The 13,323-nt window shown below is 35.3% G+C and overlaps 1 protein-coding gene across 1 annotated transcript in view; it reads right to left on the bottom strand.

The window, feature by feature from the left end:
• Positions 1 to 13,323, bottom strand: part of KIF6 (kinesin family member 6) — a gene marked incomplete at its 5' end in the record, with an annotated part of 207,295 nt that overhangs the window by 111,159 nt on the left and 82,813 nt on the right. The window contains one exon of the mRNA XM_010006127.1: positions 5,890 to 6,019. Within this exon, the coding sequence (XP_010004429.1) occupies positions 5,890 to 6,019 (130 nt within the window). The remainder of the gene's footprint in view (positions 1 to 5,889; positions 6,020 to 13,323) is intronic.

Below are 13,323 nucleotides of genomic sequence, written 5' to 3'. Positions count from 1 at the left end.
TACCACACAAGTAGACACAAAGCACACAGTAACAGAAAGTACTTGTTAGCATCTTCAGTTAATAAATGAGATTATTTTTTTCTTCTTAGTTTTTTTTCTTTTTCTTTTTTTTTGTTCTTTGTTCTTTCTGTATTACAGATGCAACATCTGAGTATCACCATTCAGCTGTTCAGAAAGTTTACAAACTGAAAACAAACAAACTAGATTTTCTGGACACTCGTTCATAGACTACTAAAAGGTTTCTTCAGTTGCTTTCAGAGTTCATTTTGGCTTTGGGAGCAGTATTCAAACCATATGTATATGAAATCATCCTCACACTAATCTGATGTGATGAAGAAAAAAAAGAGAGGAGTGGTCTGGCTCTCAGCAGATGGTTGCTATTGGGAAGGTTATATATAGAAAAACTGATGAACTGCAGTTTCTCACAAAGAAATATTTTTTTCCAGGAATTCTGTGGCATCATAAACCACATAAGCAGACTTCAGATGCTTCATGATATCACACGAACACTACAAAGGAATTAATGCCAGGTCATCTGCTGCTGCCCATTTGTGGCATGGTAAAAGAGGAATTTAATAATCTTTCAAGGTCATGTTTTGGTAAAGTATCACTGTTTTTTTGATGTTGGAAAATATATAAAAGGGACCATACAACCCAGTCTCCTTTGTTTCCAGGATGAGGACATACTTGCTTTTGCTGAAATTAAATAAACTGTATACAAGCTTTGTGACTTAAATCATTACATCTGTTCACACAATGGTTGCAAGAAGGTGGTTTCTACTTAAATGAGAACATGCAGCACAGCCATATTTAAAGAAACGTCTGAATCAGATGCTTCTTGCAAGGAATACAAGCTCCTGAAAGGTCCAAAGACTTGCCTAAGTTATCCATCTTAACCTAATCATTACCTATCTTAGAGCAACAAAACACCGCATGAGTTCCTCCACTATGCTATACTGAAGACTATGTAAATTGAAGAACAGGAAGCTCCTGCCTTTATATCAGGTAGATGACTTGGACCTTAACAGATTTTAGTTTCCTTTCTGATTAATATGATACAAGTGAAGAGGCTCTTCAAGTGTGTATAAGTACACCTGACACACTTGAAATTGCAAATGTATATGAAAAGATAAAGATCAGAATAGATGCAATCTGACACTTCCTTTATTTCTAAAAGCATCACTTTATCTTTCTATATTTACTCCAAGTAAAGGTTCACAGCCAGACCATGGTAACTGAGGCAACTTTTCAAGTAATTAATATAATTAAACATTCACATTATACAGTGCCTTTTATCCACATAAATCCCAAAGCACTTTAAGGACTACTCAAAGTAGTATGTATGACCAGAGATTGTTTTAACACCCACAGAAATGAAAGCACCTGTGCTGAAATGATGATGCCATTTGGTGCTAATGATGCTATAGAATAGGTTTGTCAGAGTGGAAAAAAATTAACAATTGAACCTAGAAAAGCAGGAACTTGTAATTCATTCTGGAATGTAGTTCTAATGTGGTTTACATGCCTTCTTGGCAAAAGTGTCATTTAATCTAATGTGTTCACACCATCAAATCCTATTTTTCATATTTAATCCAAGAAAAATCCCATTCAAACACTACCAGTGGCTTTCTAAGTATATTCAAGAGAATACTAATGGAGAATAAAAACAAATACAAAGGGAATTAGTCCAATTCAGAGGTCACAGGTCAGTCCCCACAACTATCTTTAAATGTTTCATTCTTTCTTGAAGTAAACACATGTAAACATTTGCAAAAGCCTACATGTATACTTCAAACATTTTAAATGATTCAACAAATACTGTGTAGTATGCACCGTTTTCAAAATTTAAACAATGGACTATTGTAGGTATAAAATCATGCACTAAAACACTTACTTCATTGTTAAAATGAAGTAATTTTTCATTAGAGGAAAAACAATGCTAAATGTACATGCACCTGTATTGTTAAGAGGTACCAATCTCACAAAGATTTTACAGTTTTGAAATTGATGCATGTCCTTGGGAAGCTATTGGATCTACCTTACTTTGGTATTTTTAGAGAAATAGTAAAAAAGTACTAAGCATTCTCTAGATCACAGAGGTTCAGGCATATTATTTCAAAGGACAGGGGTCACACGAGATTCCTATCACAAGAATTTATAAAAGACCACTTCAGCTGAAGAAGTATTAGTAGTGTATCTGTCAAAATAAAATAGTTTGGGAACACTTTCTAAATAGCCACCTATTTATAAACATGAGCTTTTAGATACTGCTGCTACAACTTGTGTCATATGTGCATATTAAATTTTGGAATCTCTTGTTTGTGTGTGTTTGAGATACCTATAGCATAAAGTTGGCTTAGAAAAATAAAATATTAAAAATAAATAATTTTTTAAAATAACCTGTTGCTGAGATTCTTCTTCTTTCAAATGTAACAAGAAACTGTGTTTTATGGTAAAAACAAATGAACAAAAATATAGCTGCCAATAAAAGAACAACTTCTTTGGGTTTGTTCTCTACACATTTCTCCCTGGAAAAACATAGAGACAAAACCTTCTTATTTGATTTTTTACTTTACAAAGTGCTCATGCACAGATGTCTCCCATCTTACCACTTTGGCAAGTTGTACTTGTCAAAAGTAGAGCAAGGATTGGTCCTATACTGACCTATAAACCAATACTCCACAAAGTAGGTTAGCTTCCTCTTTTTTTCATTCTCATGAGCTATATAGTTATACATGGGAAAGAAGTATTCAGTTTTAAACATTCCCTGATATTTAATGAATGAATGAATATAGCTTTTAGAATATTTTTAATATGATGACTTTACTTATGTTTATACATCTTGGATCTTTTAAAGTTTACTCAAAAGAGGTCTTAATAATTTTTGAGATCAAGAAGTGTTATCATAATTCAATTAAGGTTTAGAAATACGGATCTCTGTAGAAGAAGTTATGGTTGATGTTATTAGTTCATTTTCCTAGATATCTACATTAATCCCTCGTTTCTGCAAACACTATTTTCTCATTCTGTTAAGTCATCATATAAAACACCATAGTCACCTAAAGCCAAAAACGCTTAATGATAATGGGTGATAAATTCTGTAACACCTAAGAGAAAGTTCAGTAAGCTCGCTGAACTGTACTGCAACATACCTGCTGTGATTGCAAAGGAACAATGTCTGAGATATCAAAAAAACCCAACAACTTTTACAATGAAATCCACCTCATTCGAAGTTTTACCAATCATAGTAGCATTTAGATTAAGCAAAGTAAATATTGCTGCAATTTTCAAGCAGGTGCCCTGGCAGCCAGGAGGGACAACTGTGTCCTGGGGTGCATGAAGCAGAGAATTGCCAGCTGGCCAATGGAGGTGACTGTCCCACTCTACTCTGCACTGGTGCAGCCTCACCTTGAATACTGTATGCAATTTTGGGCACCATAATATAAAAAAGACATCTAGCTATTGGAGAGAGTCCAAAGGAGAGACACAAGGATGGTGAAGGGTCTGGACTTATGAGGAGTGGCTAAGGTCACTTGGATTGTTCAGCTTGGAGAAGAGGAGGCTGAGGGGTGACCTCATCGCAGTCTGTGGCTTCCTCATGAGGGGAAGAGATGGGGACGGTATTGATGTCTTCACTCCTGTAACCAATGACAGGACTCAGGGAAATGGTAGGACGCTGAATCAAGAGAGGTTTAGCTTAGATATCAGGAAAAGGTTTTTCACCCAGAGGGTGGTTGAGCACTGGAACAAGCTCCCCAGGGAAGTGGTCACAGCACCAAGCCTGCCTGAGTTCAAGAAGTGTTTGGATGATGCTCTCAGGCACATGGTGTGATTCTTGGGGTGCCCTCCACAGGGACAGGAGTTGGTCCTGATGATCCTGGTGGGTCCCTTCCAACTCAGCATATTCTGTGATTCTATGATTCTAAGTATTCTCTGTATTTTTTTAAAGTATTCTTCAATTTAAAAAAAAACAAACCCAAACCAATAACTTTATACTATTCATTCAACAAATAGCTCTTGCGGTGGCAAAAGCAGCAGAAATGACAATGGCACAGTGTCTCCTAACCCAAGCCACTCAGATTAGTGAATTCTCTGCTGTTTCATTCTCATGTTTTCTAGCATGCCCAAAATAAAACTACCAAGTTGTAGATTAAGAAATAAACTAAAGGACATTTTTATTTACACAAGAAAGTTAAATTATGGAATATTTGTGTTCACACAAGATTTTTTATAAACATTTACTAAGGTCAAAAAAGCATCTAGGCAAATTCATGTAAAGGAAAAATATAACAGAAGTTATTAGCTAAAAATAGTCTGAAATACAAACCAATTAAGATTAGGAAATATATATATTAATAATTATTTACTTGGTGTATTTTTTACTCATCTCTATGTATTTGCTATTGGCCACTGTTCAAAACAGGAAACTGAAGTAGACATGTCTTTGGTCTGACCTACTAAGAATTATTTTAGTTTTACTGAGCATTACTTCATCTTGACATTTAATGACTTATTATCTTCATTAGTTCTGTTATTTGTTCATGACTTTCAGCATTTGGGATATATTTTCTCTTTAGGCAACATTTTCCAAATATGTAATACTGTTGCCCTTTGCAATTGCTGATTTATGACACCATTTAAATATCATGTCTCATTTTTGTACACAGCTCCTCTAAAACTGATCAGAGATTTCCTAAAGATCTTTCTTCATGCAATGAACTTTATTTTTCTGTTTTTATTATGAACTACCATTACAGCTTTTCAGGCTTTTGAACTCAGTGTCATCTTTTTGTCTCTTTTATTACACTTTTCCAGTTCATCTCCTCTAAATTGTATGGTTTTCCTTTTCAATCTCTTTAAAGGGTTCCTTGCCTCAACATTCTTATTAACAGCCCTTAAGTACAGCTTGATTATCTCTTGCCTTTACATTTTTGTGCCTCTCAAAATGTCATTGCTGCAACAGTGTCCCTTGAGAAACAGAGAACAAATCGGTTTTTTTGCCTGTTCATATTTTGCAATCAAATCCTTCTTTCCCTGTTCCCAGGTGTACATAGTCATCTAGGAGGAACAGAAAGCTACCTGACTATTTAATACACTTCAAATGTCTTTCTCTTAATGGATTTATTACATATCTTCTTCATCAGAGAGAGGAAGAAAACTCACAGATTTCTAAAATATAATTAGCTGTGTTGTGGTAAAGACACACTGTCAGTGCTCACATTATACAATACACTTTTTATGTTTACATTCCATTTCCAAATATGAAGATAAGGGAAAGAAAAAAAACCCACAGATTTTCATAGCTAGATATGGAAACAATTTAATGTGAGTTTTCCAGAATCAGTAAAAACACTCTTGTCTTAGCATACTGGCAAATATTTACTTGAATGTGCTTCACATTGCCATTTCTTTTTTTATATATAACACCAACTGTCTATGCAATAAGAAGAAAAAAGAGAGGACTGCTGACTCTTACTGTAACTACTTTAAAGGTAACTTAGTACTTCTGTCTGATTGTTTGACAGTGCTCTGTAAGGCCATGTTTTCTAACCTTTAAATGTGTACATATGTTGATACATGTCACATTCAAAAGTCAGTCTATGGTTTACGAAAAAAATTCCTTTCTTACTTCTTTTAATTGCAGTAAGTTATGAAATCAACAACCACCAGTCAGGTTTAGTAAGGAAAAACAGAAAGCTCTTTACAGAGTGAAAGCTATAATCAGAGAAATGCTTGTTTAATTTCACTGTGGAAATATACTCTGAAAGAAGATACATACTCATTTATCTCCAAACTTATTAGCTTCCAAACTGTACATCTTATGTGGAGAAATTCATCACCATTTTAGCTCTGGTAGTGTTAAGAAAGACACGTAGCAGCAATTCTAACCTCAGCAATCATTCTGTTGGTGTCTCCCAAGAAGAGCAAGTTTAAGGCTTCCTCCTCATTAGTGGCTCGCTGAAGAGACAAGTTTTTCAGATGAATGTTCTGATCTGCGTCTTCCATTATTGTCACTTTTCTACATGAAAAAAACCCACAAAACAAAACAAAGAGAACACCAGAATTGTTGTAAGGCGATCTTTGTTCCATAGTTTCATTTCAATTGTGCCTAAATATGACATCTAAAACCCCAAACCAATCATAATAAAATAACTTAAAATATTAAGAGTAAACAATGCAAGTCACCTCCTTTCTACTCCTTTATTATAAACTCCCACATAGAAAAGGAATATATACAATCTAAAACTATCAAATAAACCTTTGGGATTTTTTTATATGATGTAATAAAATCTTTAGAGCAAGAGGTTAGAGGAATCATTACAAACAAATAACAAGTAGAGGTTTGTTTGCCATTGCCACAACTATTAAAGCACAAATGATACACAAAGCATACCATAACCTTGATAAACAGACAAATATGGAATATTTCAGAACCAACACATCTGTAGTCAATGTGATTTTAATAACGTTGCATTTGTCAAAATTATTTCTCTTTTCATTCTTCTCAAATGGCAATAACTACAAGTGTAAATTACTCCTTTCTTTAATTAAAGGCAAGGAAACAAGAATATTGTCATTTATTTGGACTGAAGTTAGAAATGCTCTTAGTTGTACTACTTTAAGGCGTAAAGTTTGCAGAAAGGATGTTAGATGGAACTAGCAAGGATATTAAAGCCCCAGGAGAGCTACTCTTCTATAAATTGTCCTTTTACATAAGAAGTTTTTTTGATCAGGTTACTGACAGTTAAGCTTTATTGGCTTTACTAAGTAGCCATCTCCTCAGTTAGGACTTTCTCTAGCATGCAACTATTAAAAAAAAAACTATTAAAGACTATTAAAAGTGAAGTACACTAATGCTGAGGACGAACGACATGTCCTTTGGGGTGATTAACATGTTCTGAGACAACTTACCATAAGCAAATTAGAATTTTTTTTGAAGTTAGAAGGTTTAAAAACCCCCAAAACATTATTTTTCCCCCCCTGTTACTATAGACTACATATATATGTATACTTGTACATATATGTGTGTGCGTATTATCTATTTTATCCATATTCTTCGATGTTAACCACAAGAGGGAGTATGGGGCTTGAGTTTTTGACTCCAGATCTTGCATGGTAATTACTCCAAGCTGCTTCAAAAACACACAGGTTAAGGTTTGTTCTGCTTTTCTTTTCTTATTTTCTTTCTTCCAAATCTGACAAATCAAATTGAGCAGCATTCCACAGTATTACTCGTAAGTATTAGAGAAGTATTTCACTCTCTGATGCTTAAAACACTGGAATGGATATACAGAAGTAATTTGAACATATATACCCTCACTATTTTCAAGAAGAAAAGTACATGTAAAATTACACACAATGCTTCTTTAATAGTCATAACAACTGTTTTTTCAAGTATGCCTTCCACTTACAGCCTTATTTTTGTGTGGTAGTGAAAGACAGCATGCGCATAGTGACAAAACACTGCTTCCCCCATTGAGGGCACAAACCCAAAAGCATAATTCTGCTGTTGGATAACAGTGTTTTGACAATGTCAAGTTGTATTCTGTCGGCAATTCCATCTGTGCATGCATCACACACTAAAGCCCCGAGTGGATCTGATTACAGCATGATGCTTTGACTAATTGTAGTATTTTGAAATTGCATGTTAAGCATCATCTTTTATAGTTTAGGAAACCAATCTTGTTTTACCATGCACAGTTGGCATGGTATTTAAAATTTTAAGTATCTTTTCAGATTATACTTTGAGCAGTGGTTATAAATATTTTCCAGACAAGAAAGATATTAGTTTGGATTAAAAGCTCTGGAGGATTACTATATTAAAAAAGAGACAGTGGCAACATCACAAACCAGTGAGAGCTTCCTATACAGTGGCCTCGCAGTTACTAGGAGGATTTCCAGATGAAAGTCTAAGTTTGCACATTCTGAGAGGCATCTGTCAAAACTTCCTCAGAAGGACATGTTCCAAAATGACAACAAAATTATTTATTTTATACTGGTATAAATTTACTGTATAATATTATTATAGATTTGTACAAAACATTCTCTGTACTAGTCGTATCTTTAAATTTCATTGCCCTAACTTGGATCTTGAAGTGGAAAAGCTCTGCTAGGTTATCGATTATGACTGAAAGAAGGCAGAGACAAAATTTAGTTTTCTTTATAAAAAAAGAATCTTTTCCATTTGGTTTGATGGATGGAATTCATAGATGACTAGGAAACCTGTAGGATGGGATCAGCCTTTTAAATATTGTTATTAACTCAGGCCCTTTCCTGCATCAGCTGAGCTGCCATCAATGCAATAGAGCCTTAGACATTGAATGTTTCCATTTATGAAAGTCGTCTTAATGACAAACAACGAAGTTAAAGCTTCCTTTGATTAACTAATACCAACTCAATAATTTTTGTAATATAAATAAAAACAACTTAAATGATTTTGGAAAGCAAATGGAGATTTTAAAAATCAAGTTGCCTGTGATTATATGTCTCTAAGGCTTAGAACTGAAGACATCTAAAATAATCTCAGGAACTTTATGAACACTTAAATTTTAATTGTAATTATTTAAGCAAATCATACATGAGGATACATATCTTCTATGACAATGCATTAGCAGAATATAATGATACTAGTATCGGTGATGTCCAGTGATAGGACAAGCGGCAATGGGTGCAAGCTGGAACACAGGAGATTCCATGTAAACATTAGAAAAAGCTTCTTCACTGTGAGAGTGACAGAGCACTGGAACAGGCTGCCCAGAGAGGTTGTGGAGTCTCCTTCTCTGGAGACATTCAAAACCTGCCTGGATACATTCCTGTATGAGCTACTCTTGGTGATCCTGCTCTGTCAGGAGGGGTTGGACTAGAAGATCTTTTGAGGTCTCTTCCAGTCCCTAACTCCTAACTAAGTCCATGATTCTGTGATACTTTAGCATGCATATAAAGACAATAACAAATTTAGGAAAAAGATAGAACAGAAAAACAGCAAACGTGCATCTTGGAGTGTGTCCAGAAGAACAGAATAAACTAATGGATAATTACAGCTAATCTTTGTGTAAAGTTGCAAAGAGGTTTCATTTTTTAAGAAAGAATGGCCAAGATCTAAATTTTATGCATCATCAAAAAAAAAATATCCTTTAGATGTATAGCTTCCTGAATACCACATCAGAGTGAGCACTGCTTCCAGAGGCAAGGTAACAAAGTTATTCAGGCACCAAAACAGCTTTCAATAGCACAGAGATTGGATTTTCCACTGAATTATAGACCTAGTGCATAATTTCCTTAGCTTGTGAGACATTACAGAACTATGAGTAAGTATTGGTGCAGGCTATTCTCTTGACACAACATATTGTAACAGGAAATCCTTACTACTGTCTCAAATGAATTCTACATGCAAGACAAGAAAAACGCTGTTTTCTTGTTCTACGTTTTATGGACATAGGAGTGTATTGATACTGACTGAGAGACTGTGGGACATTTAGGGATCAGTGATCCATGTAACATTTAAGAGGTTAAATGTAGGCACAGCCTGTGCTGTGCTGCATGCACAGCGTGGCATTCAGGTCTGTATTGTCCTGCACAGACTCTTTGGCTGCAGGATAAATTCAGCCAGGTCATTGCAATAGAAGAGTCTGTGGGCAGCTCCCTTGTGATCATCACAACACCTACATGGCCCTGCCTCTATCAATAAGTGCTGCAAAAAGTATTAATGAGAGCACGTTTTAGAAATGGAGCTTTTTACTTCTAAGGAAGTTAGAATGACCATAAGAGACAGAGAGAGCTTCTCTCCAAGGACAGGATCTGTGCTGCTCTGCACTGCGTACCATTGGGAAATTCATTCAGGCTCCATCCAATGCCGAATGAACATGTGGTCCCCTGCATCTGATGGGATTTAAGATTTACTTGCCACTTTCTTATTCTGCATTATTAAAGCAGACACTTTACTAAGCCATTTGTTGTTGAGCCTTTCATACTGAGATCTGGTAAGAGCCCTGCACCAGCTCTCTTTCCCCCCCTACCCTGTCATGCAGAGCAAGGAGTTGGAACTGAAACAGTGAGACTGGTTTTTCATGTACAAATAATCATACAAGATCTGTTAGAATTTACAGGCAACTGCAATAATTTCACTCACAAAAAATGTTTGTTAAATAATACACTGATTTTAAATGTAAAGTTGCCTTGAATAGCACAGCAATAATCTTAACTGAGTTAATTTCCTCATCTATGTCTTTAGAAAAGTCACCTTAGAAAAATTTCACTGATTTCTCCCTACTGGTATTCAGGAAACAAATCAAAATAAATGGATGGGAATAAAAAATACATAATGTATGCCAAAATTATTTTGCACATTTAAAGTGTAATTTGTTAGAACTGTAATGAGCAGAACATAATCTTTGAAGGAATTATTCAGAATAGTTGTCACCTCATTCCCCATGAAAAAAGAGGAAAGCTTAAGTTTACAAATCTTAAGATTCTCCTAATCTTTCACATTTAGTAGTAACACACCAAACACTTTGTTTTGAAAGGATGCGTTTCACATGAAAGAGTGAGCTATTATTATTAGACTTAGAAATTTTAAAATACTGGTAGTTCTCAGAACACTGAAAATTTAGTTCTGAAGATCTGTGGATGGTGGCCAGGGGTTATGTCAGCCCTTCCCCTTTTCAATGGCTGAACCAAATATGTAATCTGTTGTGGGAAACAGTTCAGCCACTGAAAGGGGGAAGGGCTGACATTAACACTGCTGAGCCTGGAGATGGGAGATAGGTGCATTTGTATTAAAAAAAAAACAGACAGTAAAATATATTTCCTATATATTGAAAATTATTCCTTTAGATTATTTCAAGTTTTGTTTTCTTTTGTTTTGCTTGTTTTTCTTCTTCTCTTTTGATAAGCAGCACAGGAATTAGCATATTATTTGGTTTAGAATATAAACTAATTTGAGGTAATTAACCAATATTAATTTACAGATTAAAAAAATATATATATTTACCCTGACCCCATGGAACCTAACAGTTATGGACATAACTAATATATACTGATATAGGTATCATTGTTGACATTTGAAATTAATTGGCTTTTAGCTTAAAGTGTCTTCCTTCTTCTTCTTAAATAAACTTCATATGTCTGGATTACAAACTGTTTATGTTTGGTTTGTTGGGGGTTTTTTGGGTTGGTTTTTTTTTTGGTTGGTTGTTTTTTTAAGTCAGCCAACGTGATACTAAATCTTATACATTTCCCTACCAAAGAGAACTTTAAAGAATCTACATAAAAATGGGGAATCACTTGTGTTGGCTGGCAGTCTAGTTTACATTTTCCCCGGCACATATCACTCCTGATTAATGGTTGTCTGAGCTCTTTGTGAAGTAGCTCCTCAACTACTGCTCTTTAAAGACTGTCATCTTGAAGTAAAACGCCATTAATTTTAGTTTGCCTTTACATGCAAGAGTGTCACCTGCTGTAGTTTGGACAGGTAATGCAGTAACTTACCAGCTGTCCTGACTTAATCTATGACTAATTGTTCTATAGCCTCAGTCTTTATTTTTGTGTTATTGTCTAGTGCCAAGAAAATGCTTAGTTCTTAGTAAAGAATATGAGTTAATAAATAAATAATATCTTAATGAATTAAACTAATTAGGAAGACTTTGCACTGATAGACTATAACTACATTAAATTGATTTGATTCAGTATAATGGAGCTATAAATTACACATAGACTGTAGATAGAACCTGCTAGAGGTTGCACAACCTCAGAACACATGAAGAGCTTCAGTCAAATTTTGCAAATTTGAACAGTCCTGCAAATCTTTTATAAAAACAAGAGATGGCAGTAAGAATTCAAATAGCCTTGTACCAGCTATATTTTATAACAGTAGTTCTTCAATCTTCAAATGTCTTTGCATCTGCATGTGCTCTGTTTCAGCTACAGTGTCACATCATTAAGATAATCAGTTCTGCATAAGCAAAACAAGTTAAAATTGTAAACTAAGACATAATGCATATGAAACATTAAGGTATATCAAATAATATTTTATATGGGCTAACGTGTAATATCGTTACAAGTAAATACTATGATAACTGTGTTTTTCCTGTGAAAATAAAAGTTCAGTAGGTTTCCAAAATCAAATTTAGTTGATATATAAGTATTTGTACCTCTTAGAAACATGATACATATTTATATATACATTTATAAACAAATGGTAACTAAATATGCATACATAAATAATTATGTAATTTTCTATGTGAATCTATATACATATACATATAGGTAGACATATATACATGTCCTGCATTCACATACATGTCAGTAATTATTTCCAGAAAATTAGTGATTTTTTTGTGAGAGCCTCTTCCCTTCTCATCTGGCAGACTCTAAAGAAAAGCTTTAGCAGTATTAAGATGAAAATTTAATAGCCTAGAGAATATGTTCACAAGGGGTCAATACTAGGCCCAGTCTTACTCAACATCTTCATCAATGACCTGGATGAGGGGACAGAGTGTATCCTCAGCAAGTTTGCTGATGATACAAAGCTGAGAGGATTGGTTGATACACCTGAAGGCTGTGTGGCCACTCAGCGAGATCTAGACAGACTGGAGTGCTGGGCAAAGATGCATTTAATGAGGTTCAATGAGAGTACGTGTAGAGTCCTGCACCCGGGAAGAAAAAACACCATGCACCAGTAGAGATTAGGAATTGACCTGCTAGAAAGCAGCCCCATGGAGAAGGACCTTGGGGTCCTGGTAGACAACAGTTATCCATGGGACAGCAGTGTGCCCTTTTGGCCAAGAGAGCCAACAGTATTTTAGGATGTATTAAGAAGAGTGTGGCAAGGTCAAGTACATATATATATATGTATATAAATATATATATATAAGGTTCTCCTCCACCTCTACTCTGCCCTGGTGAGACCCCACCTGGAGTATCATGTCCAGTTCCGGGCTGCCCAGTTCAAGAGGGATAGGGATATGCTGGGAAGAGTCCAACGGAGAGCTACGAGGATGAGTAAGGGACTGGAACACCTGTCTCATGAGGAATGGCTAAGAGACCTGGGGCTGTTTAGTCTAGAGAAGACTAGACAAAGAGGGGACCTTATTAATGTCTATAAATATCTGAAGGGTGGATGTCAAGAATGGGTCAGTGTCTTTTCAGTTGTGCCCTGTGACAGGACGAGGTGAAATGGCACCAAGCTACAACACAGGAAATTCCACCTCAATATGAGGAAAACCTTCTTTACTGTGATGGTGATGGAGCACTGGAACAGGCTGTCCAGAGAGGCTGTGGAGTCTCCTTCTCAGGAGACTTTCAAGACTATCTGGATGCGTTCCT

This window comes from Chaetura pelagica, unplaced genomic scaffold (genome assembly GCF_000747805.2).
Source record: "Chaetura pelagica isolate M959 unplaced genomic scaffold, ChaPel_1.0 scaffold271, whole genome shotgun sequence".
Lineage (NCBI taxonomy): Eukaryota > Metazoa > Chordata > Aves > Apodiformes > Apodidae > Chaetura > Chaetura pelagica.
This window is presented reverse-complemented; position numbering and strand designations above follow the sequence as displayed.